Below are 22,923 nucleotides of genomic sequence, written 5' to 3'. Positions count from 1 at the left end.
CCTGGATTTTGAGCATATCTCAATTCCTCTGGAATCACAGCAAGGACAGGCCAAGAGGGACATCAGCTGGGGCAAATATGTTTAAGCCAGGCCTCAGGTTTCAAGGGAAGAAGCTGCAGGTCCATGAAGATGGTGGCTGGAAGGCTGGGAGGAAGGAGTCTCAGAGGAGTAAAGGGGATACTCAATATAAAAAGGGAAGGTCTTGCTTTGGGTGACATAATAGTCTTGGTATGGTTCTCTCTGCAGTAACAGGAAAAGAGGATGAGTTATCCAAGAAATACACTGATAATGACACAGTGGAATCCTCTAACAGCCAGTGACATTTGCAGTAAATCCTAATAACAAACCCATAAATTATACAAGTAACAAAGTGGTTTGTTATTCAGCCAGCTCCTGATTCAATATGCTTTGGAGAATGACTCACTAACTTCTTCAGACTCACTAAATGTTGCTTGGGGTATCTCTGAGTGCATCCTCACTGGAAAACCAGATGACAGTCACTACCTGCAAGAGCTCATTTTAAATGTGGATAATTTATGTATTACACAGACACCAAAACTGTTATGAACTACTGATTATCATAAAACTCATGTTACTTTTGGAAATTACTCTAACACAATTCTTATACCTTAACTTCAGCTAAATCAGATTTACATGGGTAAATGTCTTGGTGTCACAAACCTAGATTTGCAGCAGTGAATAACCTATCTGGAAAGGAACCGAGATCACTCAGAATTTTCCTCTCCCCACAGGAAGTGAGCTCCCTTTTCAACACTTCCCCAGTAACTCATGTTCCACGTTAGAGACTGAGCTAGCAGGTGTGAATGCTTGTGCAACAGCACACGTTTAAGGGTGCCCTGGGAGCAAGTGCAGCTCTAGGGCTGCTGGAGCTGTTTTTATCCCTGGGTTACTTCAGACCTCTCCTGTCCCCTGGCCTTCAGCCACACTCCTCCTCCTCTTGCAGCAGCAGCCAGGACACTGCAGAGCCAGGCAGCTCCCAGTGCTGCAGAAGGGAATCCAGACCCAGCTTTCTTAGAACAGCTGCTGTTCCACTCTGCCTCACAAACTGATTCAGGGATTTGCAAAGTTTTGTTTGATTCCTAAATAAATTCTCTATATAGACAACCTGTTTTATCACAAAGATCCTAAGATCCACAAAAACCATCAGGGCTACATCCTTAATCCAGCATTTTGATTTTTTTTCAAATAATAACTAATTTAAAGATATATCTGGTATTTGTATAACTAAAAGAAATAGCAACTTCTTAACAGTTTTAACACCAAGATGCTGGAACTGTAGGTTATAAATTATCTTTCTCATTCATTAATTTTTAACAAGATTATAGAATGGTTATAATTTTTTAGATACTTTAATCTCTACAGAGAAACTAACAGAAAGGATTTTGTTGGGCTTTGGAAAGGTGTTTTAAAATTAAGGATTATAATGTAGCCAGCCAGTTACAAATTTATCTGCACAATCTCCAAAGACAAACCCACCTCTCTCTGGCAAAAAGATAGTTATTCTGAACAGTTTCTCAGTCTTTCTGAAGACACCAAGGTTGTACTTGCAGATTTAAGTGTAAGATACTCAGAGGCTCATCAGTTTTTAATAGTTTTCTAACATTAAATTCAAGCAAAGAATATTACTTGTTAGTTCACCCTAGCCTAAATTCTCCCAACTACAGACTAATTTCCAAAAAAGAAAAGGAGCTTGGGAATTTGCAAAACAAGGAGCATCATGGAGTGAGATAGAATTTACAAGGGAATTTACAGTCTGGGAAGCACAAAGAACTGCACCCATTTTTAAAACAACTTGAACCAGTGTGGAGAGGTTGCAAGTTCTTACAAACATTGAGTGTGTCACCTTTTGACAAAACTATTGGTTGCAGTATTTATTATTTTAATTTCTTTGCAATAAAAGCCAACAATTAACCAGCGCAAAGTGTGCTAGCACATTCATTTTATTTCTCAATGAATCGGCAATTTAAGTTAAATGTAAGATCTTTTACAACAAACTTATCTTGGGTTTTATCATAAAAGGTTAATTACTTACCCAATGATATGCTGATCAATGAAATTTAAGTAGCCTTTAAAATGCAATAAAATAGCACAAAAACAATGCACACTTCTTGAAACCATGCAGGAAAACAAATTGCATGCTCTCATTCCACTAGAGTGAGTGGCTTTAGTAGCACTAATCCACACTCTGGCAGAGAAAAGGTACAATACAAACAATACCAGAGAACTCACAAATAGTGCTCTATAGAGTGAGGTAGTGTTTTCACAAAAGACTAGTCCCGATGCTCTCCTCTCTTTTAAGTATCCACACCCAAAGTTTCCCTCGTAGATACTCTTAGGAAGATGGAAATGGAAGGAGAAAGCAGAGTGATGGGATTGTGGCAGAATGAATGCATAAGCAGCTTTACTACACAGAAAAGTCAAGGAAAATAGTCAAAGGATTCCAGAGAAAACAGCAGGTAACAAAAAGTAAGTAATTGTCATTACAAATACTTTCATCCATTAAATGACTTTCTGTAGCACAGCAAGGTGGAATGCTTTTTCATTTATTTTTTAAAATTAATTATTCAAATATCTTAACCCACTTTCCAGACTCACTCTTCATAGTTCAGATTTATATGGCAGATCCAACTAATGTTGACTAACTTAGAAACCAGCCTTCTACACCATTTCTATTTCTTTTCCAGATCAATCATCCCAGTGTGCCAGAAACTCACAACTATGATGCAAAAGAAAGGCCTGTGTTGTGGTAACTCAACACTGTAACTCCAACAAAACAAGGCTGAAGGCATGACCTAAAATGTACCAGTGATAAGCATTCACTTAAGGCAATTTTCAAAGTAATTAAAAGTAATTATTCATGTAGAAAACATTTCACTGTAATGTTAAAGTGGTGCACAAAATTCTTCAAATTATTAATAAGGGTCAGTGTAATTTTAACCATTCTCTTTGAATTCTCTCTTCTCCATAAATGCAAGCAACCCAAGAGATTAACTTGCTATTTCTCTACATAACCCCTACCACTGAATTTCAGCAAAACATGAGAAACCAACAAATTTCATGTTTAGTCTTGTAAATGTTGCTCCATATTAGAATCCTATGGCTATAAAAAAGCTCTATTGACTACAATTAACTGCAGTTCATGTAGAAGCTCCATGACATTGTCTTTCTAGAATGTACAGCAACCTTTTCAGTTCTCCTGCATAAAAAAAGTATTCCCATGGCATTTCCCCCTATTTGACATAACTGTGAAGCCTTTCACTCTCTGGTTTTGGAAAATTTGATTTAACACAGTATCATATTATAGTTTTGTAGTAAACTTGTACATGGAATTTACAATTGTTCCATGTTATTTTCTATTATATTCTTTACAACACTGGAAAGAAAGTGACTTGAAGTTAAATATTGAGTCATTTGTTGCAACTGCTTTTCTGGGCTGGTAGAGGAAGAAAGAAGTAAGAGGATTAGACAGGTCCCACACTATGGCCATCATTCTCAACCCACCCAGGCAATTCTTGTACTGTAGACAGAATATCAGATGCAGCAATAGGACATTTGGGATGCTGTTCCCCAATTTCCTAACTCGTCTGCTTTGTACAAAGAACTCCTCCTTTCTGTGCCCTAGAGTTTAGAGATCTGCTGATTACCTGGACTGAAATTAAAATACTGTCTGCAAAAAAGGTAGAACTTGAGACCTGCAACCTCATCTTTCCAAAGGAAAGAGACAATGTTAGAGAATGTTTGTTTAAAACAAAAACTTTGATTTATGACAAAGCCTCAGTATTTGCTGGAGAATGTAACAGAGAATCAGAGAAAAGACTGGAATTGGTGTAGGAGAGAACTTTACACCACTTATTTAAAGTAAGAGGCTTTAGTGTATTTTACCAAACATATTAAATTTGTAGCTGTTTCACTAAAATTCAGTAGTTGAACAAGAAGATACATAAATTGATTCAACTGAATCTATTATACAAAACAGATGGCAGACAGACTTTTCCTATCTGTCACAGTACTCTGAAACTGATGCTAAGCACATCATAATTCTATTCTGTTCCTGCTTACTCTGTAGTAATTCTATTTTTTTTTTCTGCTAAGTTACAGATTTTGCCTGAATTTAATATACAGTGAGGTTAAAAAGGAAACATGAGGATCTATTCCAAATGAGTCTTTTTAGCTTTTAAAATAGCCTAGAAATACTACTTCCAAACTCTGCTCTATACACCCTGGAACAGACATGAAATCACTAGTCAGTCATGTAAATTGTTTGGGCTACTAAGGTTTCATTTGTTACCACTATGATTTAACTTAATTTTAACCTAAATTTCATCTGCAAAATGCATGCAAAAAAAATCCAAAGCTTGAAAACTATTCTCTGATTAATATTTTAGTCATCACTTCCAGAACTTCTCATCTAATAGCAAGGCTGAAAACCAGCAAACTCAGTCAAATTTCATGTATCTCTTTATGGTAGAGTTAACTTTATTACTGCTATCAATTACAACCAGGAATAGTACTTCACTAATCTGAAATAAACTCCAAAACAAGTTACTTCACAGTCCAATAGCATAAATCCATAGAGAGAGAGAACATTATTTATTTCTATGTTTTGCAAAATCAAATAAACCACCCTGCACAAAACAATCTGGTAGAAATCTCACACAAGTATTCTGGCACTGTAACATCAACTACACGGGATTGATTTCATGGTGAGGACTTCAGTACCTCCAAATCTCCAGCAATATCCTAAGCCAAAGCAAGCGAGTTCACCTGAACTTATGGAAGTGAGTTGTTCCTCAGTTAGTTCCTTAAAATTCCTCATGCTAATCCCATACCATGTATGGAAAACATCATATAATAAAAACATGCAGCCTTTCAAGTCCAGGAAAGGAGCATTCTTTAAAGAAAAACCACACTGATTAAAGAATAATGTTTTAATAAATATATAGCTAAATACTATGCTACTAAAAAAGTGGACCTTACATTACACGTCTTGAAAGGAGAGGAATTATAGAGAAGATGGCACAATGTGTGTTAGTAAAGCAGTGTCACACTACCAAGCAAGACATGCTGGGAGTACCCAAGAGACTCTGTGACACACGGGTATCCATGAGAACATAACTTACAGGCAGATTTCTTGCTGAGTCCAAATACAGAATAAGCAATGCAGATGAGAGCCCATCATTAGCTTGGTCTTTATCAGCTCTAATGCTTGTTAGCACCTAAAACAAAAACACACTGTAAGCCTTTCTGGAAACCAACTATTACTATTTCTTTCTCATTTCTGAAAAAAAAACCAAAACCAAAAAACCAAAAACCATCTCCCAAAAAAGCAAATATTCACAAATTCAGAGCATGAAGCATAAAAAATAAGTTTGCAAGACTCATACAGACATTTCAAAACCATTTGCATGGAAATTTGCACCCCATTTCCTACTTATTTTTTTTAGATTTATTCACAAATTCAGAGCATGAAGCATAAAAAATAAGTTTGCAAGACTCATACAGATATTTCAAAACCATTTGCATGGAAATTTGCACCCCATTCCCCATTTCCTACTTATTTTTTTTAGATCGGACAGATTGTAATATCATATCCATCTTTACCTCCCAGACTAATGAAATCTCAAACAGTAACATTAAGACAAAAGAAGAGAACCACAAAAGCATTTGAAAATCTCATTTAAACCATTGACACTTATGACTGGTTTGACATTTCTAAAGATAGGCAGCTTGGAATAAAGTTACAGGTTTCTCCAAATTCACAGCAGCTAGAGATCTGGTTACATGCTTAACAAATAAACAAAAAAGTCACAACAAAATCACCCCAAAACAATTAAGATTAGAAGGAAAGTAATGGGTTCCTTTCATACCTTGTCTAGATTGTCAGCAGTTGGCATCAATGTGAGCCATTCCAGTTTTAAATGCAGCTTTCCTTTGGACACTTCATCCAAAGTAAACCACTGAAAATTAAGCCAAGTAAGGTGAAATAATCTGGCAAACAAATCTATGATTGCAATTAGTTCTTCAAGATATTTAGGAAGCACTAAAGTCTGCTACGAATCTTTCAGAGATGAAGTCCACATCACCTGAAAGATCTGATCCATGAAAATGTCTTATTTTGTATAAAGTATTACAACACAGAATGATAAAATCACCCAGACAAACATTATACATTATATGATAAAAGCATCTTTAAAATACCAAGAAAATTCTTAAAGTTCTGTAAGATGTTCTGGGAAAACAAATCCTGCACAATGTTCCTATAAAATCTCTCTTACATACAGGACAAAAATAGTCTGCCCAGCAATTAACTATTCTATTGCAAAAAAACTTCTCACCAAATACCTAAGTTACTATTTTTTGCATTTGCATAGGACTAACCTTAAAACCCCAAGACCAACAAAGAATGTCATTATTTTTCAGATCTCACCAGTTTAAATATCTCTTAAACCACTGTACTAATCATCAGGGCATCTATTTCTACAGCATTAGGGTTATCCTTGCACATACAGGAACTATGCCCAGGAAAAAAAAAATCCAAGAAGAACAACATCTACAACATATGGGCCTGGTTAAACCAAAACTTACTGAACTTGATTACCTCATCTAGAAGACGCTCCTTTTCAACTTCAATTAAATCAATCATCAAACTAGAAAAAGAGAAAAAAAGAAGTACTATTTTAGCCAAGAAACAAAAGATCTAGTACAGAACTCAAGCACCACCCTGTGCTTGCTGAGTATCCACTGAGATCAAAAAAGCAGAATACTAATTTTTTAGCACCTAAGAAAAGAAGGAGCAAGGAATGAAATGGCTGAGCAAAGATGAGTGCAGGATTTCAGGAAAATGCCTACACTAGAGCCCATTTTGTAACCACGAGGGCAACTGGCACAATATAATTCACATATATATGACCCAACTCTTAAAACAGAGAGCACATCCAAACTACCCACTGGAAATAGCACCTATGACAAAATTCATGCTTTGGCAGTGTCTGGGAGAATTCTAGTTCACACAAGCTAAAAATGTAGCAGGGAGTGAATCTGCTAAAAATTAAGCAGAGCAGACATCTGCATGCCAGTGCATGAACATTTGCCTGGCTTTTTATTTTATTAGTACTGAGGTACACATTATGTCACTTCCTCCCAGTGTAAGATTAGGGAAGTGCAAAGAAAATTCTTTATTTTAATGAGAAGCAGGTACTGTTGCTCCTGTTAAGAGAGGAGCTGGAAAGGGAAGGGAGCTCTGCTCTGTATGGAAAGCAACAATGGGAAGTTCCAAAACTCTGCAAGAAATAAAGGTGACAAATTACTGGAGAAAGAAGCTAGCTAAAACACTGAAATGTTTATGAGTAAACACCTATGGAGTCAAAGAGTGAGTCATGTTTGTAAAAGCATTACAGTAAAAATTTCTCTTTAATCAAATAGTTAAGATCAGCTCTTCAGAGGAAAAACAAACTCCAGACAGTCATTTAGAAGCTATGAAGATGAAGGAGATACAGAGTTATAAAACTATATTAACTTTGCCTGAAGAAAGAATTAAGACTTCGTGCTAGCTCACAGACGTTAAAGAAGCTAGGGCACAATTCTGGGAACCCACAATACTGGCTTGTTTTTTTCAGAAAGGATGTAAACATATAGACATGTATATACACACCCAAGCACATCTGCATAAAAATGTATTTACATACATGAAGTAGTTAGGGAATTACTACCAAGATAATTTATTTATAAATACAATTAGATAGCAGAACAACTGCAATAAAATAAAAATAATAATTGAAGAAAAATTACAATATTTAATCTCTTTCCAATACCTACAAATATATTCTCCATAACATTTACCTTCCCAGGAAGTCATCTTTATCTGGATCTTCATCAAAGAGCTCAATCTCTAGCTCCTGTCCTGGATGTTCATACACTAAGGCCTGGAAGTTCAGTGAGAGAACATTATCAGTAAAACTGACCAGCTTGGTTAAATGGCATAATAACAGTAAAACACTGAGCTGCAGTACCTTTGTACAATCAAATGCATTAGTAAGAAAATGCTTTTAAAAATTGCAATTTAATGAGTAGAGCAATTTTAAGAGCTTTTTGGATAAAATTTGTCAATGTTGGCTCTAAAAGCCCAAACTACTTTTTCAGAATTACTGATGGGCAGTCTAGACAAAAAAAAAAAAAAAAACAAACCCAAAAAAACCCCATATATATATTAATAAAGGGAGAATTTCTGTTTTGTTACAGAACTTTGGGCTTCTAGAGGAAGACATCAAGAAGCTCCTTAAGAACACCCCCAAAATAACCTCTTTAACAAAAGAAAGAGGATATTTCTTCTTTTGTTTCTTCAATAAAGAAGAACATACAACAAGGTATTTTTATTGGTTATACCTCATAAACTTCATTCCATTTTGGATTGAGATTTTCTTTGATGACCTTGCTTTGGAAAATTTGGTTGCCCACACGGATGATTCCATAAGGATCTGACTTTCCTTTGACAATCCCTTTTAGGTAAGTATCTTTCCCCTCTAGATCCTGAGCTTCAATAAAGTGTATCCTTAGAACACCCTGAAAAAGGAAAAGATGAGTTTGTGTAGTAATCTGAAAGCTTCCATGTCATCACAATTTACACAAAGATGTTTTATAATTTCCACTGCCATTTCCTTAACATGAAATTTATTTTGGACATACTGTAAATAGAAGATATCAGTGATGATCCACACACTCAACAGACCTAGCACTCAAGAGACTCCTGAAAAGAAAAACTGCCATCAGCCTTCAGAAACATGCCAGTTACATCAAGAAATATCAGGTTTCTGGAAGTGAGTAGCAAAAAATAGCAACAACTATTTAGTGAAGCACATTAATAGTAATTTTCCATGATAATATAAAACACATGCTACTTTTTTATCTATACAGTTAAACCAGATTGTAACATTCTAGTGATTGTAAAAGTAATAAGTTTAAGATTAAAAAAAAAGAATAAATAAATCTTTCTTGCTTCTTTTGAAACATTAACTTCACAGAAATTGTTTCTAAATTAAATCAGTTATTATCAGTGATTGAATTCACAGCAACTTGTACTAGGGAAGTAATTGTATTTCAAAATTCCTCCAGATTGCCTTGAACAATTAGTACAGAAGAAACTAAATGCCCAATTATGGCTGTGAACAGGAACCTGCTTACCTTTGGTATAGGAAACCTCAGCTGAGCAATCTGCACTTCACTGACCAGGGGCACTGTAATTCTGTTTGGAAGGACCAAGTAGTTGGATATGATATCCAGTATTATTGTATCTGATAAGCCACTGTTGGAGAAAGGAATCCTCGGTTACTTCAAAGAAAATATTCCTTTTGCTGCTTAACAACCTAAATGGAGAAAATATTTGCCTTCCTGGGAAAGCAGAGAACACATCTGGTTTGTAAACTTAAAATAAAGGATTCTTGCCCAAACGGCCACCAGGTGGAAGCAGCAGACACTGAACAGCAGAAACCACAGGGATTAATATAAAGTTCTCATTTCCCTGCCACAACCGAATTTCCCCCTCAGCCTTGCCTTTTAAAACCAGCCTAGGTAAAAGCCTATTGCAAAAGTTCTCTTGCCTCTAATGCATATAACCAAGCAGATGGTAACTGTTTAATTACTTTGTACTTCAATAATGATTTATCTGTCCTTGCAAGTTTGGCTACCCCTTCCTGTATTGTTATGAAACCACTTGTCCTCTTGAGCTGGGAGGACCATCACTTAAACCACAGACACACAGAGCACAAGCTCATGGCTGAGTAAAACGTAGCCTAGGGAAGCAAAACTGGTTTTGTTCAGTGAAAAGGGAGTGGCAATGCAACCACCCTGGTAATGAAGCACATAAAACCCCACACCCCTCCACAAACAGAGAAGAGAACAATTTCCTAAGCTACAAGGTCACCCAGCTGAGGTCTGAACTGACAACAAATCATAGTCAGACCAACAGCACTGGTTCCACACATTGCCTACACAGGCAGGAGGCAGAACACAACCAACCAGGACATCTCAGGAGGATGTACAAAGGTTCAGAGAGGTCATTACAACAATACTTGAGATACTCTGAACTGCAGAGGGACATTCTCACTAAAGCCCGTGGAGCTGACGTTTCTCCTCCTAAATACACTCCATTATTCCCTTTTTACAGTCTTTGTGAAACCAAGATGCAAATAACCTTTGATTACTTTGAACATTTTTTGGATTAAGCACTTGTGTGTGAGCACCTTGTGAAGTATTCTAAGTCTGAATCTGAAGCTGGGAATAGCTCTGACTCAGGAGCTAGCATATAAAAACACAAAAACTGCAGTGAAACATGATATGTGTTACAGTTTCATTTGGAAGGAAAATGTAGTGGTGAGCAATTATGTTAGAGATGGGCAACAGAACAAACCCATTAAATACAATCTGGCCCAGTAAAAATCCACACTGATTTTCATGCCAGACATTTGCAACCTGAACAGCCTGCAACCCCCTGGCTGCCCACTTCCACTGGAAATCCAGATAAGTACAATACATGATGGAACATGGCTGACTTTGTAATGGTACTCAGAACAGCAGGAACAGAGGGAGCTCAAGGCTGCACCAAAATCAATGGACAGGTCTGTGCAGGCTTCTGGTTAGAAAGAACAAAGTGGATAATGTTAGGATACTGCCCAGAGGAAAATAGTTTCCTCTCAACTTCTGAGTTAATTCACATGTGCCCTAAAGAGTCTTCCTTCCCCTCTCTTTCATGCAGAGTTCATCCAATCACATTTACAAAGGTTGTCATTCTATGTGAACCCTAGAAATTCAATTTCAGTAAATCTTAAGACAAATGCTACAAGATAATAATGTTATCTGAAGAACAGCTTCAGTTAGCTATCATTTTAACACACTGCTTTTCAAACTTTAAAGTTTAATTTTGCCAAACATCTTGCTTTCAATTTATGCTCTCTGAAATGAGCCAAGAAAATAGAATTCATTATTTTGTCAAGAGGTGACAAAAATTGAAGATAAACATCTCAACCAGTCTTAACATTAAAAGAAAAAGAAAAACCAAACCCAAGCTGAAGTGATGGCAACTACACATGCAACAATCACACTTTTTAAAATACAAGTCTAATGACAAAACTCTAGTATAGAGATCAGGTAAGCTTTTTTGTTCCTGCTTTTGTTAGTGTCCCTACTTGGCAAGAAGAGAAAGCTCAGAAGAGAAAGCTCTGCCTTCATACTCAGTCCCTTAAGAACAGACAATTAATGGAGAAAAATAACTGACAGAAAGCAAAGGAGCTGTGCAAGGAAAGCAATGGTAGCAGAGCTTGCCCTGCTCTTCTCTAGTATTTCCTTAAGATCACAAACTTTACGTAATCACAGGCATAAATAAACCTACTCTGGACCTGCATTAAAGGTTCAGAGACTGACTGAATGTTCAAACAGAGCCACAGCAAATGTCCTTAAATATGAGAAAGAAACAGCCCAAGCACTGGGAGGACTCACAATCCTTTATGCCAGAACCAAACCCCAATTCTGGTTCCAGAGGTCAGTCTCATAATTTTATCCCAACATTACTACTTGAATTTCACAAAAAACACCTGAGAAAAATGAGGCAGCATTAATGAAGTTTCACCAAGTTTTACACAGAGCAACTGAACTCCCAGAAGGTAGCAGATACCCTAACTTTAAATATGGAGCTGAAAAAGAACACTGAAGATTGTATGCAACTAATGAATTAAATGAATGCTAAAACAACACTGTTTTAAGCTGTTTAAATCTCATCTAGTATTAGCCAGCTGGGGTGCTCTTGGATGCAAAGTATTCTTCATGAATACAAGGCAAAAATGACAATCCTTTGCATTTTTTGTTATCTAAATTAAGTGGCCTGATCTATGGAAAACAGAGACAAAACACTGCAAGCAACAGAGAATGATGCGTTAATATAAACCCTTATGTTGATGCATCATTAAAAACTAGCTTCCTAAGATCATAAAACTTTAGTCAATGATTCTATGTACAATTATTTCTTCAGTTCAAAAAAGTGAAAGAAGTGTGCAATGTTTCATACTGTTTATTAGACTGTCTTCAAAAGCTCAATTTCATTGCAGAAAAATAATTGTTAGTTGCCTACTCTTTTGTATTGTTCTCTACTTAGTTCTACTTAATTTTTATAAATTTTTATCAGCTGTGTACTTTTCCTGCACTGTCTTTATTCATACTGCAGAGACAGCACATTTCTGACTGCGTAGAGTGTTTTCACTGTATCTCAAGTAACCCCAGCATCTTCCCATCATCCACATCCTCTCCTGAAAGCACCTGAGTATTCTCACAGCCTGGCTTCTCCTCACACAGAGATTTTAATTCCACTTCTCCACAAGCTATACTAATCATGGAACATGAATTACTTGTGTGTCCTTCTCCTTGTGGAGTCATATAGGAAAAGCAATGAAAAAATTGTTAACAGCTGACAGGGAAGCTTCCAGCAGCTAATGCTGAAATTCAATTAGCAGAAGACATTTGCAAACAGTACAAATAAGCAGCTCAGTGTTCAGCCAACAGCCATAGGATTATAAAGGTACCTGTGGTGGCAGCAATCTCTTGTTCATCATTGTTTATAACAAGTACAATATGTCAAGTTGTCAGACCAAAATACACAACTTATCTATACAGATAAGAAAAACAAATACAGCACTAAAGAAACCTCTTGGCAAGGCAGAACATGAGTCATCCCAGTTACAGTTACTATAGAAACTATACCACGTCTAGATGGCACCGGGTTTTGCATATGTGGCCAAGTTTGGTTGCTCTGGAAACCATAAACTTGAGATATTTAGCGAGACTTTGTTTACATCTGAGGTTTTGTGTTTGCAGTCAGGCAAATATATAGCAGGATGTGAGTCTCAGGAGCCTAGTAAAGTTAAGTACTAAATGTAAATTTAGTCATATCAAAAAGGGGAATTATTACTCAGGAGCTGTATTTTGGAAGCCATTTTCTCTCACTCATCAAGAAAACCTCTTTCCTTAGAGACTGTCTTATGCAGGCTTGAAACATGAGCAATTCTTGGAGCCATTAACCTACTTAATGCAAGTTCTAATTTCAAACTGTTCAGCTGGGATTCCACACAACGGCTTCACGTGTCTAAGGAAAGCAAAACTCACTTCAGTCATGCAATTGATTACTAAGGGAATAATTTAATAACTAAATTCAAACTCCTGTTTTGAAACAATAAAAAATAATTCTGGACTCAGCCAACTCTTGAGAGTATGTGATCTAATAAAAGGGGTAGTCACAAAATCCAAGTGTGTATCAGATCCACCATTTTCTCCTTTGCCATTGTCTCCATATTAAAAAGCCCCTGGGTAACTATTAAAACCTGATAAATACCAATACATTAATGGATTTAACTTTATCAGGTTTATAATAATTGAAAGCATCCTGATTTGCACCTCTATTGATGCTTTTTCATTTGGGATTTTATCATGTGGTATTAGGAAAAGCTCTGAATACGCTAAGCTATTTTATTGCCATATACAGTCAGTGTTTTTGCTACTCCACTTGATCTTCACATAATAAACTGAAAGCTTTAAAAGTAAACACTTGAAGATATTAGAAATTTAATTTGAATAATCTTAAGATTCTTCTAACAACCTTTACACAAGCAAATGGAGATGGATTGGCATACAGAGCCAAGAACCAAGATGTCATGAACCCATTGGCATAAAAGGAAGGTTCTGTGTCTTTCATAGGAGATGGCAGATAGGAAATTCACAAGATTCTGGAAAGGCTGAGAACACTAAAAGAAGCACATTACAAATTATATTTTCAAAGTATTTTTAACAAGACCTACTAGATATACTTTTGGCATACTTTGACTTGTGGTGAAATCACTACCTTCTGCAAATTGAGCAATTTCATATAATTCTACATTAAGAGAGAACTGTTCAGAGTCATCTAACCTAGAAACTATTCAACTGATGGTCTTGAGATTTTCTGGGCTCTACTGGGGTGCAGATATATCAAACACTGCTTTAGATATACTCACTTCAGTCCTGGAACATCCAGAAGATTGGTCAGTCCAGTCCAGTTAATTTCCAAAAGCTGTCAATTGCAGAGAAAAGAGGGAGAGGGAAGAAAGGACAGGAAAAAAAAAAGAAAAAAAAAGAAAAAGCAGCTTAGAACTGGTAACTCTGAAAAAATAAACACAATTGTTACAGAATCTGATCAGTGAAGAATTAAACAGTTTCCAGGATTTTCTTAAACAAACAAACCAACCCTCTTCCATTCCTAAGATTTTTAGACACAGTTTTTAAAAGTTACAAAAAGTTTCACCATTCTCTTACCCACTCTTCCACCATTCATATAAATATACATTCCCCAATATACACAAATACACAGCATCTACTCCGTACAACCCATACAGAATAATGAAATGTGGTCCTATTTTCTGGAGAAATATTTCTGGAGTCACCATAGACCTCTTATAGATGAACAGTCATTAACATGAATTTGCAAATTATAATAAACTGATAAAGAATCCCACATGAGACCAGGAAAAAAAGAGATCTAGAAGACATAACCAACAGAAAGAATGAAGAATTGGGATTAAGAAGGTGGTAGGAAGATGTGATAACAGCTTTCAAACATAAGAGGCTGTTTTCAAGGCACAAGCTAATTCTATCACTGATAAAGAAGAAAGGTATCAATAGGATTAAGTATCAAAGACAGAAAAATCCTCAGAAATAATTAAAAGGGATAACTCATTGCTAGGTCATACATACTTTCTTCACTGAAAATCTTTGCAGAATATTATGCTGTATAAAGGTACCTATTCTGTTTCAAGATTGCTGCCATTAAAAACTAATTTAAAACATCCTTTTTGATCCTATAATATTCTAATTCTAGATAACAAAACCAACAGACCCGAATTCACTTAGTTCTCTCTTCACTGAATGATTTCAATTAACTTCACAGAAGTTACCAGAGGATTTAAGCAACACATAAATCCAAACCCACTCAGTCACCACCATGTTTACAAATCCAACTCACTCAATTTAAGTATAACTGCATGAGAAAAAGATTTTGATATTCCTCAGTTAAGAAACTAATTGTGGCAGTTCAGCTAAATGCTAAAACAAAACAACAAACTTCTACAAGAACAAATGTTGTGTATTTTCACAAACAGACGAGAATCATCACCCCCACCTTCACCTTATTTTTTAAAAATAGCACATACCATTCTTTTACAAAGGATCTATTAATAGTTTAATTAATGATTTCCTTTGCAAATACTTCCAGTAAAGATAACACATAATAGATGAACTCATATAAGGAGCATTGTTTCTTAATATACTTTTGAAATGGTGGCAAATATTTCAACAATGTTACCTATGAACAATATTATCAGGTCTTTCTGTAACAAACAATTAAGCAGGGGAAAAAAATCATTATCCTTTCAAGGAAAAAAGTAAGATGCAATAACCAGATATTCCAGAACAAAAGGCAACACAAATCATGACACATACTGCAAGAATCTACATGAGCACCATGCTCTTGCCACAAACAGGGCTCAGGCTATCCTGGGCATCATGAAGACGATTAAGGGACTGGAGCATGATGTCATGAGAGATGCCCAGTACCTTCATTATTTTTGTGGCCCTCCACTGGACTTATTCCAGCATGTCCCTGTCTGTGTTGTGCTGGGGAACCCCACACTGCACTCCAGATCTGCCTCACCAGTGCTGTGGAAAATAGCAAAATCTCCCTCAACCAGCTGGCAATGCTTCTCCTAATGCAACCCAGGGTGCTATTGGCCTTCTTTGCCATAACTGCACATTTTTGACTTCTCTTCCTCCTTCTTTCCAACTGAACAGCCCGTGGTTTCTTCAGCAAAGCTGCTTTCCAGCCAGTCAGCCCCTAGCCTGACATGGGAGACTGGGTTATTTCTCTCTAGGCACAAGACTTTATATTTCCATTTGCTGAACTTCATTAAATGTCCTGTTGGGATATTTCTCCAGCTTGTCAAGATCTCTCTAAACAGCAGAACAACTATCAGGTGTATCAAGCACTCCTTCCAGTTTTAAGCAAGCAAACTTGCTGAGGGCACACTCTGTCCCAGCATCCAGGACAGCCACGAATTTGTGCCAGCCCCCGTTTTTACCCCAGGGTAAATCACTACTGATGGTCCCCCAGCAAAACTTCATGTTGCTGACCACAACTCATTGAGCCTGAAGACTTTAGAGACTTTTCAACCAAGCTGCCCGTTTATCTACTGCTGGCAATGCTTCTCCTAATGCAACCCAGGGTGCTATTGGCCTTCTTTGCCATAACTGCACATTTTTGACTTCTCTTCCTCCTTCTTTCCAACTGAACAGCCCGTGGTTTCTTCAGCAAAGCTGCTTTCCAGCCAGTCAGCCCCTAGCCTGACATGGGAGACTGGGTTATTTCTCTCTAGGCACAAGACTTTATATTTCCATTTGTTGAACATCGTGAAATTCCTGTTGGGACATTTGTCCAGCTTGTCAAGTCCCTCTAAACAGCAGTACAACTATCAGGTGTATCAAGCACTCATTCCAGTTTTAAGCAAGCAAACTTGCTGAGGGCACACTCTGTCCCAGCATCCAGGACAGCCACGAATTTGTGCCACTCCTTCTTTCCAACTGAACAGCCCGTGGTTTCTTCAGCAAAGCTGCTTTCCAGCCAGTCAGCCCCTAGCCTGACATGGGAGACTGGGTTATTCCTCTCTAGGCACAAGACTTTATATTTCCATTTGTTGAACATCGTGAAATTCCTGTTGGGACATTTGTCCAGCTTGTCAAGTCCCTCTAAACAGCAGTACAACTATCAGGTGTATCAAGCACTCACCTGACATGGGAGACTGGGTTATTCCTCTCTAGGCACAAGACTTTATATTTCCATTTGCTGAACTTCATTAAATGTCCTGTTGGGATATTTCTCCAGCTTGTCAAGATCTCTCTAAACAGCAGAACAACTATCAGGTGTATCAAGCACTCCTTCCAGTTTTAAGCAAGCAAACTTGCTGAGAGCACACTCTGTCCCAGCATCCAGGACTGCCACGAATTTGTGCTGGCCCCCGTTTTTACCCCAGGGTAAATCACTACTGATGGTCCCCCAGCAAAACTTCATGTTGCTGACCACAACTCATTGAGCCTGAAGACTTTAGAGACTTTTCAACCAAGCTGCCCGTTTATCTACTCTGTACTTAGCAGTTTACCTACGAGGATGTTGCAGAAGGCTGTGTCAAAAGCTTTACTGAAGTCAAGGTAAGCTGTATCCATAGTTCTTCCCTCATCCACTGAGCCAGCCTTCTGATCACAGAGGGTTATTGGCTTGGTTTCCATGATTTCCTGTTCATGACTCCCTCCTGGCTACTCCAATCACTTTCTTGTCTCTCCAACCTTACCAGCAGGAGGGAGCTCACCACCTGAGCCCCTGTGCCCTCGAATTACCTCCGGAGCCACGCTGCAGTCACCTTTCAAGCTTTCCAGATCTCCCCTGGAAGTGGTGATCCCCACATGGAAGAGCAGTGGGTAATGGTCTGAGGGGCCAGACAAGCTGTAAGAGCTGACACCAAGCTGAACCTGAGGTCCAGGCAAGCACAAACCTCAAGAGAAAACAGGTCAGGATGGCACCTGGGGCCAGGAGTCTCTCACAAGTGACCACCTCCCCCTTTCTCCTGGTGCTTCAGTGCAGCTCAGGCTCTGCTGGCGTGGATGCTCCCAGGCCCTCCTCTACTACACTGGCCCCAAATCTGTCCCACAGCTGCAAATCTGCAGATGGGGTAGGAGTCATCTTCCTTGGGGCAGAAAATTTCTATCTTTCCTCATCATGGAATAATTCCACCCAGTAGTTTCTCCAGAAAGTCAGAGATCCTGTTTCAGACATCCCCTCTCTACAACGAGTCACGCTATGTGAGGGAAACTAAACTCAGCCTAAGCCACCTACCTGATCCTATCCATTTGTTATGGATGAAACCAGACTGTGAGAATATAAAGTGAAAAAATTCTTCAGCAGTTCTACAGAGATTGCTGACTTTCTTGACTGACTCCTTCTTTAGGTGAAGAAGGACCACTTTGTATGCAATGTCTTTTTTGAAGCACTTAATTTACAGCTAGCTTTGCCCACTTTCTATTAGAGTACTAACTAGCAGGATTTTACTGAGAAAAGGTTAATGCTCCTCTATTTATGAAATACTAGCAAGGCTAAATGGAAGTAACAGCTCTCAAAAGAGAATAAGGTCTTAGCTACAACCCATACTGTATACTGAACATTCTTTTTTTTTTCTTTTTTGAGGTGCTGTAATTTTTTTTTCTACATGATTATCAATTTAAAGCTATGAGGGTTTCTAGTTTCCAAAAGTAAAAAACCCCTTGTTGAAAAGAATTTATTGTAAAATGGGTTCTTTTACATTGGTATGTAAGCTTTAGTTGTACGGTTCTACAAAAACAAACTATGAGCTGGAACACAGAACATTTTGATTTAGGAAAACTAAGATAATTTCAGTACATTCCACTTTGAAAATTAATTGTGCAAATTATTAGTATATTTTCTCAAATCTCCTCCTCATCTTAAGTCTGAAAAAAAAAAGTTAAAAATAAATAATTGAACCAGGATGAAAAGTCCAACTTATTGTGAATAATTTCAGTTTTATACTACTTCCTCAATCATGCAAACCCACAGATGTTTAAGTAATATAGCAAACAAGTAGGTTGGTAGTAGCTGGTAAGACTAATCACAAATTGAGTATTCAGACTAATTTTCTTGTTCTAATCACAAGTTTTGACTGTACATTATTATAGACACTTCAAAAATCTATGCAGTCTACCAAGCTTCTAGAAAAAGTAGTTTTATACTGTTTTAAGACAAATAAGACAGTTTATTATATGATTTATTTTTTTCTTTATTCATAGGCAAAACAGAAGCAAATGGACACCAAAAATGCCTTCCAAAAGTGGTCCCTATCCTGAGGTGCTCATGCCTGCATCCTGTATTTAAGAGTTTTACATAATGATGTTTTCAGATTAAATAGCAAATGAGAAAAGATTTGCATTTCTCTTTTTTTCATATTTTGTTCAGTGTACTGCATACAACAATTAACACAGTAAGTCCTGTGCTTCCCCTAAACAGACTTCACTGAATAAATACATTGAGCAACACAATGCATGTTGAAATTCAACATTGAGAAACATCTCCTGCACTGGACTGAAACATTTATCACAGTGGTTTCTGTATTAACTGCCACAGCCCAAAAGAAAGCCAAGAACAACCACGAAGATGCCACTGAGAAGTGACACTTTGCACTGATGTGACTAAAAAGCATTTCAAAAGGTTGCAACACAGCCTATGAAACAAAACAGCGCCTATGGTACAAGTTCACTGTCAATATTTTGATTATTACACACCTCTGCTAAAAAACAAGCCTACCCATTCATTCCATCATCAGTCCTTACAGCATGAAACATGGAAAAACAATTACACAAAAAACCTGAGATGTCTGCCACTAAGAGTGGTCATTTAGACAAGAAATCCCATATATAGGATTTCTGATATAATATCAGAAATTCTCTTCATCCACTTAATGTACAGGAATAAAGATAAAAAACCAATTTCAGAAATGTTTAAGTCAAATCCTCTTCCACTTGAAGCTGAAGCTCAGAAATTAAAAGAACATTATTACAGCTAAGAATTTTACAGGGTTATTAAAAAGCTTTGCACATAAATCTTAAGCCATGAAATGTTTTGGAAGGAATATGAGCCTTCAAACTCCTGGCATAATCAAGCTTTCACTGTTTGGGCTTTAAACATAAATTCCCCTGTCAGATAAAATTTGTTGCATTTGCCCACCCCAGAGCTTCCTTTTGAGTTCTACCAGAAGCACCCAGCAGTAACACACTAATCTTAGTCTACAGGTATTAGGTGAGAAATTTTTGTTTTGTTTTCTCCACTTCTGTTTTTTTTACTGTTCTATCTCCCCCTGTCTTCACCTCACCTTTCCTTTCAAAGAAGTTGTTTCAAGTCTGCACTTGGCTTCCAAACATAATCAGACCTGCAATAGATACACTGTTTGCAACTTAAGAGTTTTCCAAAACACAACTCAGGAAAAAAAATTCTTATACCTGCGAAAGTATAAAAATAACACTGACAGCACAAACACACACAGCAGAGTGAGAAGATAGGAGGCAAAGAATTTCTTCCTAAGCAGGAGAGAGCCCCCAGCCACAGTCCAGCAAAATAACAAGGGATTTTCATTCTGTATTTTGGGCACTGCCATGCCATGACTTGCTGGAGAAGAACAGGACCCTCTAACATGTGGTTCTGACAGAAGTTAAAGCAATGCTGCCATCATAACTACCTGAAGAGTCCTTTGGAGAAAAAGGAAGCAAGCAAGGGACTCCCAGCTGATGAATCTTTTATAAAGCACCAAATCTAAAACCTTGTCACATTTAAAAAATAGCTTAACAATATGATTTCCTCTTCTGTCACCATTTTAAGCAATGCATAATTCTCTTAGTTTAGCTAAATTCAGAGAATGCCAGCTGGTTCTCTGCAGCAGAACTAACAGAAAAGTTTTCCAGAACACCGGAAAAACTGCGTGCAGAATTTGTAACTAAATGAAATTCTGCCAGAAGCCAGAAACGGTGGTGTCTTTCCACAACACACTGCAGCTGAGAGAGGTGATGTGCCTTGCAGACTCTACCAACCAGCTCACTGGACAAAGGCAGGATTCCAGACACCAGTTACACTTTCCAATGAACTATTCTGTGTGTCTTGTTACTCAAACCTCTTACAATTCTTCCTCTGCTCAGAGAAGTGGAAACATATTTCACTATCTGCCTGAAAGCCAAGAAAGTCACATCTTCCCGAAGCTCTGTACTGAGAAAAAATGCAACACATGCATTGGAAGAATTTAAAAAATAAAATTAAAAAATAAACCCCTTCAGCCAATAAGAAAAGTGATGAGCATCTCTATACACATTGGGTGTTCTCAAGACCCTAGAAACCTTTACAAAGGGGAAAAATACATGCTGGAATGTAGAATACAGGGCCATAAATAAAGTTCACAGAAGTACAAAAAGCAGCCTCTAAACACTGCCAACCTTGTGGCTTGATTTGGCTGCCATAAACAATACTAATTCTCAGAAGAGAAGCCACAGCATATTTTAAAATGCTGATTAACAACTTCCTGCTAAATGAGTTATGGAAGTGTAAGACTTTTGTAGGAAAACTTAAGCTCTGCTACAGGCCACAAGGATACAATTCCACAGGATAAGGTGTGATTCTTCCCAGAAATGTATTACAAGGAGGGGACTAACATGCCCTCCCTCTGCTGTTACTTGTGAAAGGCCATACAGAGACATGGTACAATTTGTTTGTTAGTAGAGCAAAGCGACCACCTACAATACTGAAGTGTTGGCATTGTTGTAATAATTTAATATGTAACATTATCCAGTGTATCTCCCAGGAAATACACAATAAACTCAACCTCTCAAACAACACTACAGAGAGTAGGTGCTGTAGTATTCCCACTGGTTGCTATTAAACACAGCATATCTCTGCACAGAAATGGTGTTTTAAAGTTTCTCAGTTGTAACTCTCTGAAGATTTCAAAGAGACAACTGCTAGAGAGGCAAGATGTATATTTGAGGGGGTAGAAGACACAGCAGGCAAGTGAGCTGAAGTGACCAGAAGCAGGATCACAGTTGACTTTGCACAAATCCAGTGCACCTGCTGTTCTCCATAGTGTCAGCTACTCACAGCTTTATTCAAGCCAATTCTCTCCACCTTCTCTACTCCTTCCTACCCTTCTATCAGTCTCCACTTTGGTTCACACCCTCACACCAGTCTCCTGACTTTAGTGAGCTAGCTCAGGCAAATAAAATACATCTGAAGGACAGGAAATTGGGCATTTCTTATGATGTTTAATATCCTGCCAGCTCATGTCCCTTAGCCAGCTTCCTCCAACAGCAGAAGTTTCAAAACTGGTGTAAGAGAGAAAATAGCATTGAATGGGAGGGCAGAGGGTTAAAATAATAAGGTACTGTGGAAACACCAACTGTGATGGCCCTTAAAACATCCCATAAGCTACCAAAATCTAAAATCACTGAGAAAAAAAGTAAGTTGTAGCAAATTTTAAGTATGCTGAGTAGCAGTGTGAATCATTCACTTCATAAGCAACAAGAATAATTCTTAACAAATATTATTCTAACAGTAGCTGTGCATCAGCATTTATCCAGGTGTTCCACAAACCTGACAGTCCCATATGTTCTAGAGGCATTCTATACATTCTTCATAACCACTTTATTTATTTCCAGCCATTTCACTGGGACTCATTATGGCTGCAAGCACTCCTTTTTGAGTCTAATTTTCATCAGGACTTATAATTTTGCAAGTCCCATCCAGCCAGTTTTCCAAAGGCAGACAATATTAAATGACATTAAACTGATATAAAAATTAATCAAAACTACAGGACAGAACCAATCTGTAAAGTGAGTAGAAGGAGAGTAGTACTGAAGTCAGCAAGTGGAAGGCAAAACTGTAAATCTGAAAATGAGAGCTTTGGAAGAGCTGCCCATTTTTCCCGGAAGACATCCTGTTTTCCAGCCATTGTTCTTTTTAGAACATTAGTATTTTTATGTGTTTGTCTTATTGGGAGGGTTTTGGCTTTTATTAAGAGAAAACGGTTGGGTTAGGACACACCCTCAATTCTGAGTGTGCCACTGAACAAGCTTTTGAAAATGACCCATTTACAGTATAACTATAAGCCATATAAACTTCTGTAACTGAACAACAAATCAAAATAACTATGCACTGATTCATGCTAAAAGTAAAATAATAACTAAAACTTTGAGAACCAACTATCAGGTAAATATACATAATGTTAATATAGAGAGAAGTCTGCA

General features: G+C 37.5%; 1 protein-coding gene across 4 annotated transcripts in view; it reads right to left on the bottom strand.

Annotated features, from left to right (window-relative positions):
• ESYT2 (extended synaptotagmin 2) overlaps positions 1-22,923 on the bottom strand; it is an 81,134-nt gene that overhangs the window by 15,824 nt on the left and 42,387 nt on the right. For 2 of the 4 annotated variants that reach the window (XM_039707133.1, XM_039707144.1), the window contains exons 7-14: positions 14,049-14,104; positions 9,199-9,319; positions 8,404-8,580; positions 7,861-7,943; positions 6,620-6,668; positions 5,889-5,978; positions 5,142-5,237; positions 2,251-2,352 (exon numbers count right to left, since the gene is read on the bottom strand). In XM_039707133.1, coding sequence (XP_039563067.1) covers positions 2,251-2,352; positions 5,142-5,237; positions 5,889-5,978; positions 6,620-6,668; positions 7,861-7,943; positions 8,404-8,580; positions 9,199-9,319; positions 14,049-14,104 — 774 coding nt within the window. The remainder of the gene's footprint in view (positions 1-2,250; positions 2,353-5,141; positions 5,238-5,888; positions 5,979-6,619; positions 6,669-7,860; positions 7,944-8,403; positions 8,581-9,198; positions 9,320-14,048; positions 14,105-22,923) is intronic. The other 2 variants (XM_039707154.1, XM_039707163.1) reach the window with 1 other exon arrangement.

Source organism: Passer montanus, unplaced genomic scaffold (genome assembly GCF_014805655.1).
Source record: "Passer montanus isolate IOZ18808 unplaced genomic scaffold, ASM1480565v1 scaffold10, whole genome shotgun sequence".
NCBI lineage: Eukaryota > Metazoa > Chordata > Aves > Passeriformes > Passeridae > Passer > Passer montanus.
This window is presented reverse-complemented; position numbering and strand designations above follow the sequence as displayed.